Source organism: Gloeophyllum trabeum (assembly GCF_000344685.1).
Source record: "Gloeophyllum trabeum ATCC 11539 unplaced genomic scaffold GLOTRscaffold_00013, whole genome shotgun sequence".
Classification (NCBI taxonomy): Eukaryota; Fungi; Basidiomycota; class Agaricomycetes; order Gloeophyllales; family Gloeophyllaceae; genus Gloeophyllum; species Gloeophyllum trabeum.
This window is the reverse complement of record NW_006920422.1, coordinates 1,296,310-1,317,713: the sequence shown is the minus strand read 5'-3', so window position 1 is coordinate 1,317,713 and position 21,404 is coordinate 1,296,310. Positions and strand designations below refer to the sequence as shown.

Genomic DNA, 21,404 nt, shown 5'->3' with positions numbered 1-21,404 from the left:
GCAAAGCCATTCCTGTAGTATAAATTGTACAAAGTAGCATACAGAAAAATAAGTTTCGACTTCACCATCTCAGAGAATTAGCGTTACGATCTCAGCGACCCGAGAAGTTCGAAAGCGTCGAACTTAGCGAATTATAACCGATCTTAGCTTTGCCAATAGGCCTGACTCGTCGAGTGAATTAGCTCCGCCATCGATTCAATTAGCTCCGGTGCGTCTCACATAGCGAAATAAAAATTAAACAAGTCCCCTTTAGCGTTTTCTACTCCCGTGGGCCCGAACCTACACTCGGTTCCGTGGTTTGCGACTTTGTTTGCGACTTTTCGGAGATAAATACTCCGGAGCGTCCATTAGTGTTTGTTTCAGGCATCAAGATTTTGTTTTATTTTTCTAGGTCTTCCTACGGACTACCCTACGGCGTCTTACTCCTCCTTTCCCCCTCGAACTATTAAATACCCTTCAGTTGTCTCGGACCGCCTTCACCCATATCACGGGGTTTAGGTTTATTCCTTTTGGTCCTTGGTGATTGTTGTGTGTCAGTGCATATCAGCGCGTTGTTTGTTCGCACCAAATATACCCTTTTCGGGTATCGGCAAATGACCTATTGAGAGGGAGGGTAGCTAGGCACACAACTGGGGGCAGAGTATAATGATTTACAGCCTTTAGTGTAGTGGTAGAATATACATTTCATGCATTTTCTGAAGCCTTTTGAGCTCTCTCGGGGCGTCTGCGAGTCCCTGCCCAGCAAACGGTCTCGCAAGAGGCCTTCCGGACCTACCCGAAAAGGGTATATTTGGCGTGAACAAACAACGCGCGCGGAAATGCGATGTTCTGATTCCCCTAGAATCGGTTATCAGTACAGTGCACGTCCCCGATTCCATCTGTGCAACCTCCTATCCCCGGATTTCAGCGGCGATCGACCGGCCGGAGCCGGCATTTCCTTCTTTTAGAGGCATGAATGTCGTCGATCGGAGATGATTGCAGCCGCTATGTTCATGCATCGTGTGCGGGTGAATACCTCGCAAGTTGCAGATCAGGTAATGCATAGGCAGTAGTGTTGTGTAGAATTAACTCTGATATCTCGTAGCAGAGATTCATGACTGATGTTTGCTGTTCCCAGGCTCGAGCCATGTTTTGGCGGCCGGGAGGCCGGCCGAAACATTGTGAGTGAATCTTGTCAAACTTTACTGAGGTCCAATGCTAACCGTTGCCTTCGGTAGACGTGTGCCGTGGCAGCGTCTGGAAGTACTCCGACATGGTATTATGTACAGACGTTTGCATATTTAAACTGAACATACTGTTTCCGCGTTCCGCGCTCAAAATACCCTTCTCGCGGCAAAGCTTACCAGAGGGCAGAGTGTTCCTTATACCACTGTAGACATGCCAGAATGACTTTTTACATTATTTGAGGTTGTCTAGTATACATGAGGTGCAATATACACAACCCTTTGAGGCCCCTTAAGACATCTCAAAGTCTTTACCTAATATCTAACAAACCAGCCTCGCGAGAGGCCATCTTAACTTACCCGAAAAGGACATAGGACAAAGAATGTGAGTGGTAACCCGATGTTTCAGTTTCTTACACAACTGTAAGTAGGTATGCCTCACCTGATGGTGCCTGCAGGATTAGACAGTAGAGCCTCCATTGTGCAAGGCCAAGTATATACATTCTGAAATCTAATGGTCAGACAAAGAGCCGCCGTGCACTCTCGGGGAATCGGACCCGGGCATGCCGCGCAGCGCCGATATTTCACCTAGTTCAGTTTCTTATGCAAGGCACTGTAGCATCCACCATCTCAACTTAAAGAGTGCTGTTCCTTAAAGCGGAATCACGGCTCTACATTGGAACTCCGCCTACAGTCAGTGGCTGTAAACATTGTGTAAACGCGTGCTTGAACGAAGCGTTGAACGGCCCGTAGAACGGATTTTATGTGGGGTGGTCACAGTTGATTTCGTTTTACGAGGCGTTTTAGAGGTCGAAAACGAAATGCAAAACGGACGCTAAAACGGTGATAAGCCTTAGGATCGTCTGAGCCCCGAAAACGCGGACTCAGCACGGCATACAAGCGCCCCGGAGCTTATTCGACACCGCGCTCGCACGCCTCTAGGCTTCTATGGGCTCTAAAAAAGACTTTTTCTACTTAGCTCCGAACTTCCTAACATCCTCTAGGCGTACACGGACCCATTCCGCGATTTATCTCCGCGTACCGAAGCTCCGGAGCGACTTATGCGACTTCTAACCGAATTAGCTCCGGGATCCGCGGACACTTCTATTGAGGGGCGTCATCCTCATGCCCACCCTCCAGCACTCACTCCCCCTCATTTCCATCAAGATACCAAAGGTGCGCACGCATACGAGTCACCATGAGGTTAACATCAGTCAGCAAGCGGCCGGAGGTAATTAACACGTGACCGGCGCGTCGCGCGGAATGATGGGACTGCTTAAAGGCAGGTGGCGGAGCGTTGAGGTGACCTCTAGGGGCTGGGATAAGCAAGTGGGAGTAAAAGAGAGTCGTATGGTACATGGTATAGCGGCGGCAAGTGCTGAGCAATCCTGTGGGTAGCAGCGGTTATTTGTTATTTATCTCCGGACGGTCGTAAAGCCATTCCCGTGGTATAAATTGTACAAAGTAGTGTACAGAAAAATAAGTTTCGACTTCCCCATCTCAGAGAATTAGCGTTACGATCTCAGCGACCCGAGAAGTTTGAAAGCGTCGAACTTAGCGAATTTTAAACCGATCCTAGCTTTGCCAGTAGGCCTGACTCATCGAGTGAATTATCTCCGCCATTGATTCAATTAACTCCGGTGAGCCTCACATAGCAAAATAAAATTAAACGATTCTCTCTAGCGTTTTCTATTCCCGCGGGCCCGGACCTACACTCGGTTCTGCGGTCTGCGACTTTGTTTGCGACTTTCCGGAGACAAATACTCCGGAGCATCCATTGGTGTTTGTTTCAGGCATCAAGGTTGTTGTTTTATTTTTCTAGGTCTTCCTACGGACTACCCTACGGCGCCTTACTCCTCCTTTCCCCCTCGAGCTATTAAAATACCCTTCAGTTGTCTCGGACCGCCTTCACCCATATCACGGGGTTAGGGTTTATTTCCTTTGGTCCTTGGTGATTGTTGTGTGTCAGTGCATATCAACGGCCTTAAAACGCCAACTGTGACTTCCCCTATTCCTCGGAGGTGTCGAAAAGCCTCGAGTTACTATCATTGGGGGGGTTCTGTAAAAGTCAGATTTTTTACAGAACTCCGAAATCTCGAGAAGTATGCTACAGGGAGCTTAGCGGGTTGGTACGTATATGCATTGTATACCATACAGTTGGTCTGTGAAGTCAGAATTGCCTCAAGTTTGCCCCTTGTCGTATGGGAGGTTGAACACCGTCCAAAATGCCCACTGTAACAGGTCTGATGGTCACTTGATGGATAGATCTACCAGCCTACACGACCCCGGCATATATTGGCTTGCCTAGAGGAGGTTTTTCTGGCATGTGTAAACCTCCTGCGCCCACCCGATAATAGCTGCAGGCTTGTGAAGTGCTCATATGGTAGATTTTACAGAACTCCAAGGGCCCAAGGGCGTGACAGATGCGTGACAAAGGCACGCGGATCGGATAGTGTTACCCGCGCGTGATGTTTTTACATTACTCCCCGCAAGTGCCGTCTGTCTGCCAAGGGGCGTGCGGGTTGAAAACCCGTGAAACCAACTCCCTCGACCGCCTGCGATCGGAAGTCATGGGGTCCTACCTACGTAATTGCCTCTGATTGGTCGATGAGCCGCTCTGGCGATAACACAGCTGCGTGCAGATTAGATTATGCTCTGAGTGGGCATAACTCGGGTGGATTGAGCCCAAATAGCATGCCGCACTGCAGATGCTGCCTCGATAAGAAAGGCTGTGAGTCCTCATGCTATAAGAGACTCCGAAAGCACTGTATATAGTCTCATATCCGTATGGATCCTGGCTGATTGGTTGCTTTTCCGCCCACCAACTGCTACTTTGTTCTCCTGACTGCTGTTCTGCTGCTGTTACTGCCTACCAGGCCATGGAATCCAAGCATCTGACTTACCACTGTCCTACTGGTGGAGAGCTGCATCTAAAGGTTGTTCCAAGCCCTAAAACTGGCAAGCCTTCAGTGCAGTGTGATCTTTGTGATAGATATATTGGTGTTCCTGGTGATAGCCTAGCCAATTTCCAGCGTCATAGGAATAAGAATAAATGCAAGGGAGCGAGAGATATGAGGGACAAAGAGCTTCAAAATGAAGAGAACCAAGTAGAAATGTCACGTCATCATGCTGAAATCAATGCATCCTTACAGCTTGAAATTCCCCCAGAGCTGCTGGTTGAGATGTTCATCTCATCAGCAGAAGAGTCTCGGCTGGGAGTAGCACCGGAAAGCACACAGAACTGGCGAGAAGAGCACCATTTACCTGATACAGATGCAGTTGAAGCAATTACTGACAATTTCCGCAGGGCTAGGGCTGAGTCTAACACTGTAATAGAGAGGCCAGCAAAGAAGAAAAAGCTTTAGTATATCTGTATGTATTTTTCTGTGTAAAAAGTAGTAGGAATTGTCGAGAATGAGGAGAGAATGACTAGGTCTGCGCCTGATCTAATCTACGGGAACTCATGTCTCGCCATCGCCGCGAGAGCCGCTCATCGACCAATCAGAGGCGATTACGTAGGTAGGACCCCATGACTTCCGATCGCAGGCGGTCGAGGGAGTTGGTTTCACGGGTTTTCAACCCGCACGCCCCTTGCTGTCTGCGGCATCTCTCCCTATTACTCTGTACATAGTGAATCGAGATCATTCTTTTTGCAGATGGTACTTATGAAGGTATACTATGATGCCTGAGTTAAATAACAGGGGATGATGAAGAAGGTAGCCCTTGGCCGGTCATATTGTCAAGTTTTTACAGAACCCCCCCAATGATAGTACAGTGGCAACATTAATGCCAGTCCGTCGTCATGGAATACCGTCAAGTACTTATACTAAAGAGACTAAGAAGCCTTCGCGGTCGCAATGCCAGTCTGCGGCATCGAATGGACTTGTCAAATGTTTTCATGCGTCGTCTGGCACCGTGCCCACTATGTCGACCACTTCCGTTCTAATCCTGGCCTGACAATCACAAGACGCCTGCAGAGCGCCACTGGACATGGACAGGAGATTCCCCGTCCGACAATTCAGCGAGGGGCGGCTATGGCTTCGACGCTACCGTACCCGACGTGGCATGGTCTTTGTCATTCGCTGAGCCAGCGGGACAGCGATCCATATAAATGTCCGAGCCCACCAGCGCGCACGGACTTTCCCTACTGACCCTCTCGTCCAAGTACCCCCGCCATGTCTGACAAGGCCGCCTGGTTCGTCACCGCGTGAGTGCGCTCCCATCCTACGACCGCGCGGAAGCTGAATGAAACGTCTGCGCGGCCAGAGCAAGCAGAGGCATCGGCCTCGAGCTCGTGACGCGGCTCAGCGCCTCGCCCGCGAGCCTCGTCATCGCGGCGTGCCGCAACCCCGAGGGCGCGCCGAAGCTAGAGGCGGCAGCGAAAGCCGCAAAGGGCGAGCTGCACGTCGTGACACTCGACACGGGCGACGAGGAGAGCATCCGCGGCGTCGCCGACCAGGTCGCCGAGATCCTGGGCGACCGTGGGCTCGACTACCTCGTGAACATGGCCGCGATCGTACGTCCCTCCCCCCCTGTTGGTTAGAACCGGACCGGACTGGCTGTGGCGCTCGCAGACGGAGGGCGACGACAAGGCGTTCGGCTTCTCGCCCGAGGGATTCATACAGTCCATGCGCGTGAACGTCCTCGGCCCGGCGCTGCTCGCGCAGGCGCTCCTGCCCTTCCTCGAGAAGGGCAAGCGCAAAGTCATCGTGAACGTCACGAGCGGGCTCGCGAGCATCGGCCTCAACTTCGGCGACAAGAACGCGACGTACAGCATCAGCAAGACCGCGCTCAATATGCTCGTGAGTGCGCCCGGCCTCTCGTCGTGACACAAGCTGGTTATATATCTTCGTTCTCTCAGACGTACAAGCAGGCGATGCAGAGGCCAGATCTCGTAGCGTTCGTGATAGACCCTGGCTGGGTGAAAACAGGTACGCCCGTCTCACTCTCACTCTCCCGGGCACGCCCCTCCCTGACCAGCGAGCCTAGACATGGGCGGCCCGAACGCCTTCATCACCACCAGCGAATGCATCGACCTCCTCCTCAGCTGGATACCCGACGCCGGCCCCGAGCGTTCAGGCAAGTTCTTCAACAACAAGGGCGAGGTGCTCCCGTGGTAGATGTCGGTGGTGTATCATATATCGTACAGCGGAATATATTACCTACGGGACTCGTTTGCTCTCAATTCCGGACGGGAGTTATCGACCAGACATGCAGAGCTCCTGATTCCACAGCAAACGCCTAGACTCATCTACACAACCCGACTAATACACAGGGACAAGCACACCACGAATCAGAGAACTACATAACAAGACGCACATTACAACTTGAGCCACATCGCTACATGAGATGCTAGATGGAGGGTATGCTTACAATTGCAAGGAGAACTCGTGAATGTGACGATAGATGCTACAGACAGATGACGCGACGCAAATGACCCCCAGTTGTAAAGTCCAGATGTAAAACACAGCGCAAGCGCAGGTCCCAGACCTACGCCTTCAGAAACCACTCCTAGGAGCTACCTAGCGAGAGCGAGCTGCGGCACATCGGGCACGTCTGCTTCCTCGCCAGCCACGGCCTCAAACACTTCTCGTGGAACCTATGGCAATACCCCAATGAGCACCCTCACACATCAATGGATAAATACCGACTACTTACGCATGCTGGCACTCCGCCCCGAGCGCCGCCCACTGCGCCTCCTTGAACTGCGACAGGCAGATCCCGCACTTATCCACCGGCACCCCCGCCAGCGTGAGCTTCAGCTTCACCCGCCCGTCCTTCGTCACCCGCCGGCGCTCCAGGTCGATGCGCCCCAGAAGGGGCGTGTTCTCCTTCTCTGCGCTCGCGTTCGACGAACCAGAGCGCGCCGGGCCCACGAGGTCGGACAGGAGAAGGAGGTCCTGAGTGGAAGAATTGGTTGGACCCCGCACGCTACGGCTCTCGGAAGACGCAGTACGGACCTCGTAGCTCCCCCCATCGCCGCCGTCTCTGATCTCCAGCCGATCGAGGAGTACGTCCAGGTCGGTGTAAGGTACATATTCAGCCGCAGGCCTGCTACCAGCAGGGGGAGCAAGTCCACGGTTGGCTGTCACATTCGGCGCGGGGGCGGGTTCTTCACGAACACTCGATGAAGACGAAGACGCCTGGTCGAGTGTCGACGTAGAGCGATTGATGTTCGGCCGGTAGCTCGGAGGAGGGGCAGAGAACACGTCAGAACTGCGAGGTCCAGGACTAGGACTGGCATTCTGAGAAGACGGTCCTGGCGCAACTTTCTCCTCGCGCCAGGGACCGACATCCTTGACAGAGATAGGGAAAGCGCCAGTTATAGGCGACTGCACCGAGGGAGGAACAGGGAGCGGCCTGCCAGGATAATGATGACGACCAGAACGTTGGGAAACCGGAGAAGAAGGGACACTGAAAGCTTGAGGCGCAGCAGACGAAGACGCAGCAGAATAGTGGCCCAAGCCGCTAGGCGGGGAGCGTCTCTGCTCTGGACCAGCCATCGTGGAGACTAGAGGAGGGAACTGAGAATAATGCAGCATAACAGGCGAGGCGGGCGAGGGCGGACGCAAATCCTCGATATATCGGGACCCGGTCTGCATTGAGACACCGGTAGGCGCAACAGGGGTAGGGGGAAACGTTTCACGATCGTCGGGCTCGCGCGGGTCCGCGCTGCGAGTGAGTGTCAGGCTGAATGGCGCGGAAGCATCTGTCACAGCCGCGGTCTGAATGTCGCCGGCGCCACTCGCAAAATTCAGCGAGCTCGGCAACGTTGGGATGTAAGTTTCGGAGCGGCTCGAAGCGCCCTCCATCGCGCCGGTTTCAGTATTGACCGACCTGCAGACCCATGGTCTGTAAGAGTCTGACGGACTGGATGTCGGGCTCGCGACTTCGATATCGGCTGGGTTCGGCATTGGCTGCTTATGTGCCGCACGACGCGGGGGAGGCGGGGGCGGTGGCTTGCCTCGTTTGGTAGAGGTACTCATAGCGGGAGACTCAGAGCGAAGGGAGGGAGACTGTTGGGGAGATACAGGCGACGCAGGAGGACTCGCCGGTCTTCGTTGAGAAGGCCCGCTTTGCTGAGCGGCAGGAACAGGGGAATCGAGGCGCATAGCGTTAGAAGCCTGGGGACGCAGTGACTTTGGAGAGGCGGGCGGAGTCATAGCATGCCTATGTGGGGGCGGCGGCGGAGGTGGACGACGCTTGGGTGCCTCTTTGGCATCAGAAAGCGGCGGGACTGGTCGGTCGCGCATGGTCCCCAACTTACGGATACTAGACGACCTTGGTACGTCAGTCACTGTCGGCTGGCCCCTGAATGGGCGCGACGTCACATCCTGCTTCGTACCCGTGCCCAAAGTCAAGTTCAGCGTCGACGCCGAGGCAAGCGCGCGCTTGATCTTCGCCAGCCCCGGCTCCGAGTGCGAGCGCGCGTGCGCCTGCGTAGCAGACGCGGATGTGGGACTTGCCGGGGATTGGGGGCGCGTCGGGAGCGTGTCAGGTGGGAGGGGGAACTCGGCGCACAGGTCGATTTCGAGCGAGGGCGAGGAGCCTGCATGGGACGCGGCAGACGCTGCCTCTTCCTCGTCGACGATCTCCCAGGACTCGACGGGCTCAGCACTAGAGCTTCCAGAGCTGCCGCGCCGATCGACGGATTCGCGCTGCTTGCCCTTCATCGAGGAGAAGAGCCGCAGAGACGGGATGCTGCCTCTTCGCTTGCGCCCCGGCGGGAGGGATTTGACTGTATAAGTAGGACTCTGCGGACGCGGAGAGGAAGGGCGGTTAGGAATGAACAAAGAGAGCGAAAACGAGGAAGGAGATGAAAGAGGCGAGGACAAGTCGTTGGGGCCACCAGACACCTTTAGAGGCGACGGTCCTTTCTTAGCCTTGTTGAGCAGACGGCGCGACAGCAGGTTCGACATCGAAGAGCTCGCAAGGCGCTTGGCTTCACTTGCCGCATCGGTGGGGGAGGCTGCGCGGTCCTGGGATGCTCTCAAGTCCGCGCGAGACCCTTGATTTGATCTAGAGGATTCGCCGGTACCAGCACCACAATGCTCACAGAGCCGTTCGCTTGTTGGAGATAGCGGGGAGCGCAAAGGGCTTAGTGGGGGAGATCGGGTGGCCACGGGTGATCCGGGGGCTTCGCCTCCAGCCAGATACCTTTCTTGCTGTCTCTCCACTCTTTGGTGCAGGGGCAAGCCCATGCGCCGGTCGTCCTCCCACCGCGTCTGCGAGGCACTCAAACGGTCAATTGCCTCGATATTGGATACATCCGAGTCAGACTCAGAATCATCTTCGGCCGGTTCTTCCCCGTTACAGGGGGGCGAAGGTGGCGGGGATGCAGCACGAGTGGGAGGCGGGTGTGCGCATGGACAGATTGTCAAAGGAAGTGAGAGCGTCGAGGGCATGTTGAGATACGGAGAAGCAAAGGCTGCCGCCGATCCGTTGTGGAACACAGTGAAGTGGGGGAAGGTCGGCGTACTGATAGCTTCTTGGAACGTAGGGGGAGGGCAATCCGGAATATTGACACCTAAACAGCAGGATTTAGCATTCATACACCAACTGACAGAAGTCTACTTACTATCGTATAACTGGCGGATCTGCCTTCTCTCCTCTGCCGTCCTGTCTGACGGCCTCGGAATTGGCCCAGGTTCTACTTCTCCGGCGTCTTGAATACGCGCCCGCACATCTTGCGAAAGCCTCTCGGACGCACCCGTTAGCACGACGGAGACATCAGACTCGTCCGTGCGCTGCCTACCCGCCTTCGGCCGCTTTGTCCTTTCCTTGCTCTTGCGCATCCTGCCGGCATTGTCGGGCGGGACGAGAGTGAGCTGGCCGTGGTGCGCGACGACGTGCGTTAGATAGGGCGCAACGTGCACACCGCCTGCCGCCGCTGTCCGCGATGAAGAATGGGCCATAACGCTGAGGGCTGAGAGCAGCTCAGGACGAGCGCTGGTGGCATGCTGCAAATGTACCGTCCGAATCCACGTGCAGGAAATGCCTAACTGCCTTCTTGACAATGTGGCGTAACGTCACCGCACCGTGCCGACGGTACAGGTAGTGAGACCCCGAACACTTCATCCGACCTTGGGCTTTCAAGGACATCATGTGAGCTTTTGATTATCCTCCTAGACCTGTGGCACTCACAATTTCTAAAGCTAGGCAGCATTTAGCAGCGACAGAGTCACAGTATTCAATCCCGTACTCACGATCATAAGGACGGAGGAGACAGAAGAGTCGACTATGCAAGACGCCCAAAGAATACCCTGGAAGTTCCTAAAACCGCAGCGTTCATCGATACACGAGAACGCGAATAAAGCGTGAAATAACGTACATACGTACTGCATCTTCGCTTTAAGTTCCAGACCACCATTTTCTGGCTAAAAGGAAAAGGAAAACAGCGGGATGAAACCACTCTCGTGCAAGGCAACATGTTGTCGCGCAGCACAACGAGAGGCCTTCGAAGGTACTAGAAGGAGTGATGAGCACCGGAAGCCAGAATACACAAAAACTGACTCTTTCAGCCACATACCTTGAAGAGGCGGGAAGCCATTTAGCAATGCCTCAGTACTTGTGGCCGCCCGCCAAGGCGCACACTTGCACCGCTAGCGAAGGGTGGCTTCATACTCTGGAAGTAATCTCAGCTGCTGCATGATAAAGTAGCCAAAGTTGTCGCTATGCGGAAGGATGTCGGATACTTACCCCCTCGTCGAGGCTGGCGTACGTGTACAACGGTCACTGCTGTGATCTAGTTGTCCCGTGCGCCTATTATTCATACAGTGATAAGACGAACTTTCCTCGAGGACGGTCTCTCCTCGCTCTCCATCGACCAAAGTATGATCCAAGTCGCCTCATGGATGCACCGACACAGCGAAGACTTTTCCCGTTCATCTTCAGCTGTTCGATGTCGCCTTCACCCAACCATACGCGCAGGAGGTCAAATATCTACCTGCGCATCATCGGTGCCCAACTGTTGAACGCAGATGATGCGTAGGCGAGTCTAATATTTGTGCAGCAGCTGAGCAAGATGATCATGAGCGGAGACGCGTTCGATTTGCTGGTAGATGGGTTTAAACAAAGTATGGGTGTCTCGGGTCCCTGTCTGTATTTTGCTAAATGCGTCTCATGTCGGACGTGATTTCTTCGAGCTTCAAACTTCAAAGTTCACTTGCAGCCTCGCAGCTTTGGGCCAGCACGACAACAACAACCCTTTATCGATCAGCTTAAGCTCTCAAAACACAGTCTGTTTTCTCGATACGACATGGGATTTACTCACTGTTTGTCATGTCCTGACTCAGACTAGAACTGAGGCCAAGGGCGGAGCGTGGTTTCCTCGGGACCACCACCTTGCCCATGCCCAGGAGGGGCAGGGTGATGGCCTCGCGGATGCTAGAAAAACGACCCGTGTGGTATATGCTGAGCGATAATACACCAGTACACCCGCCCCGACCGGTCGCCTAGCAGCGATGTCGCAGGAACAAAATTTAAATCCAAGCAGGAACAGGTCGGAGCGCGTCTCGCGATGTTCGACTTGAAAGGTGTCCCTTATGCTACAACCGTGGTCTCCTGCGGTCGGGGCGGCGCAACAGCCACCGTCAACGTCTGTATGTGTAGCAAGAATAAGACATGTACAGCAACATCTCGGAATCCGTGCTTCCCGCTTCGCTCAGGCGCCCCCTTCGTGATTCGGAATACTTGTTCCCTAATGCCACGCTCTGGATCTGCCAGTCGCCCTCGGACGGCCTTCCACGGTCACCCACAGCCTTTGATATCGGAAGCCTCTGTCAAAAGCAATAGGACTCTGAGTTCACGACTTGATCCGTATCTGCCCCTGCAACCTGCCTAACGCGAGGTGGATACAGGTTCCAACCTAATGATAGCGAAGGAACTACCGGCGTCATGAGGGCAGGCCCCGCGTTGCCTCAGATTCAGAAATAGCACTTTCAAGCACTCTCGCGTCACGTAACGATAGTGCGAATACATCCCGCGAGCGAACCAACCCGCCGTGGGGGCTGCGGAGGTACGAGGCGGATACAGAAGCTGCTGCGTCCCATGGAGATAGATAGTAGTATATCATAAAGCTACAGTGATTACCGGTTGTATATGTAGTTAGTGGCGTGGGTGTAGTGGATAGAAGGAGCGGTAACGAAGACCAAGACGAGCGTGGCTTGGTGAAAGAGGGTGCCCGGTGTGAATTGTAAGGTAAGGCTTCTTCGAGTCAATGGGCGAGGCTGGCGTCACCGAATCGCACGTCTGGCAATTGTCATCTGGTGAAATACATAGCGCAGTGGGTGGAGCCGTTCAGCCACTTCCAAGTATCATAAGAGAGGGGATCCTCAAGGTACGGACGCGTCCTGCCTACAACGGCGACGACGTCTCGAGCAACACGCACATCTCATACAAATTTCGGATAGTCTTCGGGGATAGCATCGCTCTATCGCTTGTGAGGATATACATGAGTGGTTCCTCGATGGATTCGCGGGTATAGGAGGACCAAGCTACAGGCCGCAGACGCAACGAGAAGCGGTAGCGCGATGATATCAGTGCGGGCTCCTTCGTACTCGACGATCCGCGCGCCGCCTGAAAGAGCAAAGATCGACAGAGGGGAGTATTCCAGCGAGGAATCGCCTAGAGAGTGATAGGCCGCAGAGGAGCTTTGCAGATGATGCATGACGTTGTCCAAGACGAGTGAAAGACGCTAAACCCAACGAGTCCAGTCTAGCAAAGACGACGCTGATCGCAAGCCAGCAGCCGCCTCGCTGAGTGATACGGCGTCGAAGGCGTCCCGGGCGCGGCGACCCACCGCGCTCACCGAGCGGGACGTCGCCGAGGGGCGTTTCATCGTTGTTCACGAAGGGAGCGCTGGCCAATCGAGCGCCTGCCAGCCCAATCTGGGGTTGCCGGCGGCTTAAGTCAGCACGGGGGGCCGTGCCGCGCTTCCGACCCGAGCCCGTCGACTGGTTACACCGCTTCGGTTACGAGAAGCGTGTTCTATGTTGGGGACGCAACCCAGGGTTGTCCGATGCCACTCGGGCTCGAGCCTCCTGTTTGGCGTGGCGGTTTGTCGGATGAGGTGCGCAGCGCCGTAGATACACCCACCCTTTTGTTGGGCTTGCTAGCGTGTAGAGGACTTGGCAGGATGTGACTTTACCGTGACAGAGATATGAAGAAAGAAAGGACGAGTCCATGTCATGCACCGAATCAGGCCGATGCCGAGGCACCGACTCGAGATAACTTTGGCTGCCGCGCGCTCCGACGTCCAGTGAGTGCAAAGCCGAATCCGACGGAATTGTCTAGCGACCTTGCGATATCAAAGGAGGCACCGGCCGCGCGAGACAGCCGGGGAGCCTATCCCTTCACTGGCTGACACGCTTGCCGCGCGGGGCGTACAGCGTAAAGAGCGCAAGGGAGGGCGGAAGACGGTCTGAATATGATGTGCCGGCTTGAGCCTGCGCTCCTTACGCCACTTGAAGTGCTCGTGTGCTGGGAGAAGCGTGCGGATGACATAGCAACATTCGGCAGCGTTTCGAGCGTCAACGTGGGTCCGTTCGGTCCGAGGATGCTGGGGAGGTGAGCTGCAGCTTGGCTCGAAGAAACCCTCGAATGCGGCCAGCACCTTTTGAACGCTGTGGCGGACGGTACTTGAGGTCCGCTTTGCGCCGTTGCTGGGTCGTTACGAGCTCTGAATCAATAGCCGTAAGAAGAAGCCTGATGATCCTGCGCGTTCAGCTGGGTCCCATCAATCTGTTCTTACGGACTTTTGAGAGATGGACTGTTCGGTGCAGACACAGCTTCGACTGATGCGAGCATTCAAACTCGGGGGCTTGTCTGTCGTGAATAGCGACCCCGAGGCAGGGAACGTTTCGAAGATAATTCATCGGGAATGCCGCAGCCGGCGTTTGAGCGATTGTATACGGCTGCCCAAGCCCCCTCCCGCTGTCAAAGAATGTCTCTCTCCCCCCCCTCCCGCTGCAGACTTACTGCTGCCGCGGTGAGTTCTGCCAGTTTCTTGAGGAACAAACTCCCGGGCGAATGATCTCACGCGCGAGGAGGAATCCGCTCGCGCGGGTGGTTTGAAATGATACCCGGCCGAAGCGCGGCTGGCGTGTTTGCGCGTGTTTGGCACCCCTGATGAGACAGCCGAACCACTAAAATAAAAGGGAAGCGATTCCCCCGTCGTCGAACCCTCTTCACCCCCATCCACCACCTCCGCCGTCGCCGTCCCCCTCGTCCTCGACGCTTGCTGTATAGAAGTGCCCGTCAGGGTCGCAGCCCGCTCGCCTTTCCGCTCACCCTCTTGTCCACCTCTCTACCCCTGCGCGTCTAGCGATGTCAGAACCTATCGCAGAAAAGGAGGCCGGGCCTGCTCCCACTGAGCAGCCCGAGGCTCAGGAGCCGGAGAAAAGAAAAAGGGAATACAAGGACTTTGGTCACGAGGAGGAGAAACCCACCCGTACGTATCCTATGATTTTCTTCATACGTCATAGCCGCTCACTAGCGCCCGTGTCCCTGCAGACGCCAATGTCGATATGTCCACTATCGAGCTCAAGGCGGAGGACCTCTACGACAAGGAGAAGGTGGACTTGGAGACCATCGTCATTGAGGACGTCTTCAAACTCCTCCAGTGTGACGACAAAGGTTTAACTAAGGAGGAGGCTCAACGCCGGTTGGAGATTTTCGGCCCGAACAAGCTCGAGCAGGAGGAGCAGAATGCTTTCCTTCAGGTACATGCGCATACACTCTCATCGTTACGCGGATATGCTGACCTCTTTGTAGTTCTTGTCGTTCATGTGGAATCCGCTCTCCTGGGTCATGGAGGGCGCCGCCCTGGTCGCTATCGTCTTGTCCAACGGTGAACACCGTCCCCCCGACTGGGAGGATTTCGTCGGTATCGTCGCCCTTCTCCTGATCAACTCCGGTATCGGTTTCTACGAGGAGCGTAACGCTGGTAACGCCGTCAAGGCGCTCATGGACTCCCTTGCCCCCAAGGCCAAGGTCAAGCGTGACGGAAAGTGGGACGAGATCGAGTCTTCGGAACTCGTGCCCGGTGACATGGTTTCCTTCAAGATTGGTGACATTGTTCCGGCCGACTGTCGTCTCACCGAGGCCATCAACGTCTCCATCGACCAGGCTGCTCTTACCGGCGAGTCCCTGCCCCAGAGCAAGAAGGTTGGCGACCAGTGTTTCTCGTGAGTACCCCTCTGTCATATGTGGTGGCGAGGAACATATCATTGACATCTCGTTGCTAGTGGTTCCACTTGCAAGCAGGGCGAGGCCGAGGGTGTTGTCATCTCCACCGGTGCCAACACTTTCTTCGGTCGTGCTGCGTCGTTGGTTGGCCAGGACGACGACACCACCGGTCACTTGCAGAAGATCTTGGCCCAAATCGGATCTTTCTGCTTGGTCTCCATCGGTATCTTCGTCATTGCTGAGATCCTCGTCCTCTACGCCGGTTTCCGCTACAACTACCGTCGCGGCCTCGACGACATTCTGGTGCTTTTGATCGGTGGTATCCCCATTGCTATGCCCACTGTCTTGTCCGTCACCCTCGCCGTTGGTGCTCAGCAGCTCGCTAAGCACAAGGCCATCGTCACCCGTATCACCGCTATTGAGGAGTTGGCTGGTGTCACCATCCTTTGCTCCGACAAGACGGGTACTTTGACCACCAACAAGCTCACCATCGACCGCAACCTCGTTAAGACCTACGGCCCCTTCACCGCCGAGGACGTCATTCGCCTGGCTGGCTACGCTTCTCGTACTGAGAACGCCGACGCTATCGACCAGTGTGTCGTCGGCGCCGCTGGTGGCAAGGAGCACGCTCATGATGGTATCGAGCTTCTCGACTTCAAGCCTTTCAACCCTGTCGACAAGCGTACCGAGATCACCTATCGCGAGACGTCGTCTGGCAAGCTGAAGCGTGTCACCAAGGGTATGACCGGCATCATCATCGAGCTCTGCACGCGCAACAAGACCGATGAGATTGAGAACCGCCTGGAGGCTGATGTCGAGGAATTCGCCACTCGTGGTCTCCGTGCGCTCGCGGTTGCCTACGAGGAGCTTGACGGTCAGGACCACGAGGGCGAGGGTAACGGTTTCGAGCTCATCGGTCTCCTCGCCATCTTCGACCCTCCCCGTGACGACACCAAGCAGACCATCGACGATGCCCTTGCTCTCGGCGTCAAGGTCAAGATGGTTACCGGTGACCAGCTCGCCATCGCTAAGGAGACTGGTCGTCGTCTCGGTCTTGGTGATCACATGTACCCCGCCAAGGTTTTGAAGGAAGGTCCCGCCGCTGGTGGCAAGCACGCTACTCTCGACGAGATGATCATGGACGCCGACGGTTTCGCGGGTGTCTTCCCCGAGCACAAGTACGAGATCGTCAAGCGTCTCCAGGCTCTTGGTCACTTGTGCGCCATGACTGGTGACGGTGCCAACGACGCCCCTGCCTTGTCTCGCGCCAACGTCGGTATTGCTGTCGAGGGTGCGACCGACGCTGCTCGTGGTGCCGCCGATATCGTCTTGACTGAGCCCGGTCTGTCCACCATCGTCCACGCTATCCGCGGCTCGCGTGTCATCTTCCAGCGTATGAGGAACTACTCCATCTACGCGTGCGCTGTCACCATCCGTATCGTCGTCTGCTTTGCCATCCTCGCGTTCGCTTGGAAGTTCGACTTCCCTCCGTTCATGGTCCTGATCATCGCTCTCCTCAACGACGGTACCATCATGACTTTGTCCGTTGACCGTGTCTTGCCCTCGAACACTCCGGACAGCTGGGACTTGGCCGAGATCTTCTCTTACGCCGTTGCCTACGGTTTGTACCTGACCGCTTCTACGTAAGTTTCGTTTCTGCTGTGGATCATGGGCTTTGACTTACAAGATCTTGATAGTGTCGCTCTCGTTGCTGTCATCCTCGAGACGAGCTTCTTCCAGGACAAGTTCGGCGTTCGTCTCAGCGGCAACCTCACCGACCACAGGAACGACCCCCAGCTGCACACCATTGTCTACCTGCAGGTGGCCGTCATCTCTCAGGCTTTGATCTTTGTCACCCGGTCGCACGGCTTCTTCTTTATGGAGCGCCCGTCGTTCGCCCTTATGGGTGCCTTCGTCATCGCCCAGGTCATCTCCTCCATCATCGCTGCTTACGGTAACTGGGGCTTCACCAACATCCACGCTATTGAGGGTGGTTGGATTGGTATCGTTTGGGTCTGGGTAAGTCGCTGCGCTCTATTGAAGCTGTAATTATATGCTTATTGCTTCGCCTTCAGAACATCATTTGGTTCATTCCCCTGGACTGGATCAAGTTCGCCATGAAGGCCACCGTCATCAAGCGCCTCCGTGAGCGTCACCAGGCCGCTGCTGCTCAGGAGATGCAGCAGACCGGCGGTGTTCCCCTCACCCGCACCCAGTCACGCGCTGCTTCCGTCCACGAGTCTCTGTACAAGAACCGTACCTCCTTCATCCGCAGGGCTGCTCGCAAGGTTGGCTTCGGTGGCAAGATCAAGATGAACCCCCAGGAGCTGCAACGCTTCAGCAGTATCCAGGCTGCTCAGACTGGTCAGGTCCTCGCGCGCCATCCCAGCCGGCCCACCGCATAGACGACATTAAACCGTATCCTATCCGTACATACCCCTAATACTAGTGAGACCCATCATGTCTGGTGTCAATTGCAATATATCCCTTCCTTCCAGCATCATCCCCTTCGTACGCGTAATATCCACCCATCCTCGCATTGGCATCGGCGTCCAACTGGTCGGCCTTCTTGTATAACGGGTCTGTATTGTGGACTCCTCGGTTTACGTTCTCTTCCTCTTCTATTGACATGTCGAGTTTGGTAATTACGAAGCTGCTTGTTTAACGTTTTATCTCATGATGTAGCGGTTGTGTTGCGACCGCAATAATTACATAGTTTGGATTCGAAAAGCAATGCAAAATAGACTTCATCCTCATCCTTATCATCGTTTGAGTACTGGTGTGACTTGGCTGTTCACTTGTGTCACACCTTCATAGGATGTCTGACTTGCGCGAACGAGTCCTTCGCCTTCTGCTTTCCATTTGCCCGCCTTAGGCTTCCTCTTTGCATTTGCTGTGCAAACAAGTATGGACCCTCACTCGGCCATGGGCATACATAAATGACAGTAAAGCTGTTGGACATTATTATTTCGACGACCATGTTAGCCCACTACCTCTATCCCGAGCGGGCGAACCAATGTACAAGGACTACTATCAATACATATGTACTTCACGACAGCGATGGGGAATGTATGGTGCGAGAACGACGTGGAGTGGTGTGAACAGACAGGGTATACCGCAACGTCCCTCGATGAATAAAGGATATCTTTACAACCGCGTGGACACATCACCGGTATGATGCCGCTCATGCGCGCGGCTGCGCGGACCGCTTGGAGGGGCGGGGGACGATGGCGGGCTCGGGCACCTCCTTGAGCTCCGCGCCCTCGCCTTGGTTCGCGGTAAGCTCGGTCGCTTTCCGGATGGACAGGAGGACTTCTTTGCAGTACTTGAGCTTGTCCACGAGGCGCTGCTGCAGCTTGGCCTCGTCCGGGTCCTCGGGCTTGGGCCCGAGCGCGCGGGCCATGATCTCGCTGAGCTTCCATTTCGTCATGTTGTAGTGCTTGTCGATGTGAGTCACCACGAGACCGTTGGAGGATAGGATCATCTTCGAGTGGTCGTAAAAGTTGAACTGGGCGACGACACACGGTCAGGTGCGCCCAGGGACTGTTAGGGGCTTGGAAAACTCACTTGTAAGGTGTCGTTGCTCATCTTGAAGACAATGACGTTCTTCATGCGCAGGAACTTCTGTAGGAAGGCCATACCCTTGGTCCTGGTGGTGTCCGTGAAGCAGTACTCGTAATCGCCGAACAGGCGGTTCATGATGTACCCCTCAAAGTGCTTGAGCAGGTACACCTTGTTCTTGAGCTCCGGGTCCGGGTACTCGTCCACGGTGTAGTACTTGCGCACGTATACCGAGCCCCCGCGTCTGCTCTCGATAAAGTCAAAATGGCTGGAATACGTGAGTATATGCGCGGTCGGCAAAGGATGATTGCGACGTACTGTTTGTCGGGAGACAAGACTAGAGACGTACTGTCGTTGAAGTACACGCCGACGGTGCCGTCCGTCAGCGCGTACCCCATGCCATACTTATTGCAATAGTCCACCCAGGACGCGATGAACACCCGCCCCTCGAGCATCGCCGCCTCCTCCCGCGGATCGCTGAAGCACTCGCCCTGCGCGAGCAGGCCGAGCGCCGCCGCAAGCGTCTCCGCCGCCGCGTCGAAGCCGTTCACCTTAAGGACAGGCCCGCCGGACTTGTCGTCCCTGCCAGCGGTCTTCTCCTTCTCGTCTTTGTCCCTGGGCTCCCGCGATGCCTTCGGGATGGGGTCGACGTTCTCGCGCTCGAGCGTCTGCACGAACTCGGCTGCCGTGACGGCCTTGGGCGGCGCCATCTGCGCGACGATGCGCGCCTTCTGCGCCTCCAGCTCCTTCCTCCTCACCTCCTCGTAGTCCTTCTCCTTCTGCCCCCTGCCCTCACCGCTCCGCTCTTCCTCGATATCCCGCAGCGCGTCCGTGCGCTGCTTCAGAGGCGACGAGCGCTTCTCCTTGGCCGCTGCCTGGAGCTTTCGGTAGAGCGGGGATTCGCCGCGACCACCGCTGCCCATGACGAGCGGCTGCCGCGCGGACTTGAGCAGCGCCGAGATGGGCGAGCCAGGCTGCACTGCCTGCTGGAACTCCTTCTCCTGCTGGGCGAGCGCCGCCGTGGGGTTGCCCTTCATCTTCGAGCCGTTCGCGGTGCTGTTCGCGACGGGCAGCGAGATCGTGCTGACCTGGTCCTCGTCGAGGAGCGCGAGGCGGCGCAGCTTCGCGAGGTTGGCGGTGGAGATAGGGCGCGTGATGTGGTCGAATTTCGGGATGATGTCGTGGATGGTCGTGGGGAGGGTGAGCGGGACGGTGCCGCCGACGAAGAACCCGTGGTCGAGGATTTCGTGCAGGGTGGGCCGCTCTTGCGGGTCTGGAGTGAGGATGAGCTGAATGAGCTGCTTGCCGTCATCGGAGATGTCACGGTTGACGGGGAACTCGTATTGATTGTCGCGGATTCGCCTGGGTGGATATTAGCCTCCAAACGCGCAAGTCAAAACAGTTCGCTCACTTGTAAATGCTCTTAACTTCCTTGGTCTGGAAAGGAGGGTGGCCAATAACGAATGTGTATAGGATGACGCCAATCGACCAGATGTCGACCTCGAAGCTGTGCCCGTTGGCGGTGTCGAACAGGACCTCGGGCGCGATATAATTGGGCGTGCCGCATATCGTCTTCTTGCGCTCGCCGGGGCTCTCGATGAGGGCCGCGAGCCCAAAGTCACCAACCTTGATGTTCATGTTGCTGTCGAGGAAGAGGTTGCCGAGCTTGAGGTCGCGGTGGATGACCTGGTGGTTGTGCATATAGTGGCAGGCGCCGAGCAGCTGGACCATGAAGAAGCGGGCCTCGGGCTCGGTGAAGCGTTTGCGCCGCCGGAGTAGGTCCATGAGAGAGCCATTGGGGCAGAGCTCGATCGTCATGTAGACGTTCTCGTCGTCCTCGAAGCAGTCGAGGAAGCGGACGACGTTGGGGTGGGCGAGGGCGCGGTGGATCTTGATTTCTGCATAAAGCTACCATGGAGTTAGGGTGAGTAGTAGCGGATAGTAAGGTATGCTCACTTTTGTCTTCGCTTTCTTAGTTTTCAAGGACGTCTTGGTAACAACTTTGCACGCGAGTCTCGAGTGTTTATGATCGACCACTTCATACACTCGTGCAAACCCACCCTGTGCCAGAATGAGGTTTATTAGTCACATAGCAACCAAAGCACTCACCTCTCCCAGTAATCCAACCCGCGCATACTTGGACGCTCTGCCCTTGTCCACGATTACTTTCGGCGGCGAGGGCGGGATGGTCTTCGTATTCTGCCTCGGCAACGGCGGCTCTCCAATTTTCTGATACTTTTCTTTCTGTTTCTGTTCAATCTTGTCATCAGGTGTCTCTTGCGGTTTCGTAGGGGGGGTCGTCCGGGGAATGTGGTTGACGGCGTTGGAGAAGGGATAGCGACGGGCGGTGGGCGCAGGCGGGATGCCGGAGTAGTAGGGCGTTGTCATCGTTGTCGTCGTCGTTGTCGGTGGCCTGACGCCTGCTTGGCCTAACGCCGTCGATGTCGAGGGGAGGGATGTGGATGCTGTCAGCCAGAAAGTTGAACTTAGGAA

The 21,404-nt window shown here is 55.6% G+C and overlaps 4 protein-coding genes across 4 annotated transcripts; 2 read left to right on the top strand and 2 right to left on the bottom strand.

The window, feature by feature from the left end:
* Positions 1 to 5,338: 5,338 nt before the first annotated feature.
* GLOTRDRAFT_140728 (NAD P-binding protein) lies at positions 5,339 to 6,327 on the top strand (the record flags this gene model as incomplete). Its single annotated transcript, XM_007871352.1, has 5 exons — positions 5,339 to 5,370; positions 5,430 to 5,679; positions 5,738 to 5,965; positions 6,025 to 6,094; positions 6,153 to 6,327. 5 exons carry the CDS (start codon positions 5,339 to 5,341, stop codon positions 6,281 to 6,283), a joined length of 711 nt encoding a protein of 236 aa, XP_007869543.1. The 3' UTR covers positions 6,284 to 6,327.
* Positions 6,328 to 6,521: 194 nt separating this feature from the next.
* Positions 6,522 to 10,078, bottom strand: GLOTRDRAFT_140727 (uncharacterized protein; the record flags this gene model as incomplete). The annotated part of the gene is made up of 3 exons (XM_007871351.1): positions 6,522 to 6,762; positions 6,822 to 9,690; positions 9,742 to 10,078. 3 exons carry the CDS (start codon positions 10,076 to 10,078, stop codon positions 6,675 to 6,677), a joined length of 3,294 nt encoding a protein of 1,097 aa, XP_007869542.1. The 3' UTR covers positions 6,522 to 6,674.
* A 4,284-nt stretch (positions 10,079 to 14,362) lies between these two features.
* On the top strand, positions 14,363 to 18,106 carry GLOTRDRAFT_65274 (plasma membrane H+-transporting ATPase). Its single transcript, XM_007871350.1, has 6 exons — positions 14,363 to 14,613; positions 14,676 to 14,884; positions 14,937 to 15,349; positions 15,410 to 16,993; positions 17,048 to 17,369; positions 17,426 to 18,106. The coding sequence occupies exons 1-6, from the start codon at positions 14,490 to 14,492 to the stop codon at positions 17,753 to 17,755; spliced, it is 2,982 nt and encodes a 993-aa protein (XP_007869541.1). The 5' UTR covers positions 14,363 to 14,489; the 3' UTR covers positions 17,756 to 18,106.
* Positions 18,107 to 18,323: 217 nt separating this feature from the next.
* GLOTRDRAFT_80687 (Pkinase-domain-containing protein) lies at positions 18,324 to 21,397 on the bottom strand. Its single transcript, XM_007871349.1, has 6 exons — positions 21,021 to 21,397; positions 20,868 to 20,972; positions 20,323 to 20,819; positions 19,230 to 20,273; positions 18,918 to 19,179; positions 18,324 to 18,858 (listed from the first exon to the last, which is right to left on the bottom strand). The coding sequence occupies exons 1-6, from the start codon at positions 21,297 to 21,299 to the stop codon at positions 18,535 to 18,537; spliced, it is 2,511 nt and encodes an 836-aa protein (XP_007869540.1). The 5' UTR covers positions 21,300 to 21,397; the 3' UTR covers positions 18,324 to 18,534.
* Between the last annotated feature and the right edge of the window lie 7 nt (positions 21,398 to 21,404).

Excerpts from the sequence above, each read along its gene's own strand:
- GLOTRDRAFT_65274 (XM_007871350.1), top strand. The coding sequence starts at position 14,490 with ATGTCAGAACCTATCGCAGAAAAGGAGGCCGGGCCTGCTCCCACTGAG. Across the intron at positions 14,885-14,936 it reads AGCAGAATGCTTTCCTTCAG|TTCTTGTCGTTCATGTGGAA; the intron begins GTACATGCGCAT and ends ACCTCTTTGTAG. Across the intron at positions 17,370-17,425 it reads TTGGTATCGTTTGGGTCTGG|AACATCATTTGGTTCATTCC; the intron begins GTAAGTCGCTGC and ends CTTCGCCTTCAG.
- GLOTRDRAFT_80687 (XM_007871349.1), bottom strand. The coding sequence starts at position 21,299 with ATGACAACGCCCTACTACTCCGGCATCCCGCCTGCGCCCACCGCCCGT. Across the intron at positions 20,973-21,020 it reads GGGTTGGATTACTGGGAGAG|GGTGGGTTTGCACGAGTGTA; the intron begins GTGAGTGCTTTG and ends ATTCTGGCACAG. Across the intron at positions 20,820-20,867 it reads CTAAGAAAGCGAAGACAAAA|CTTTATGCAGAAATCAAGAT; the intron begins GTGAGCATACCT and ends ACTCCATGGTAG.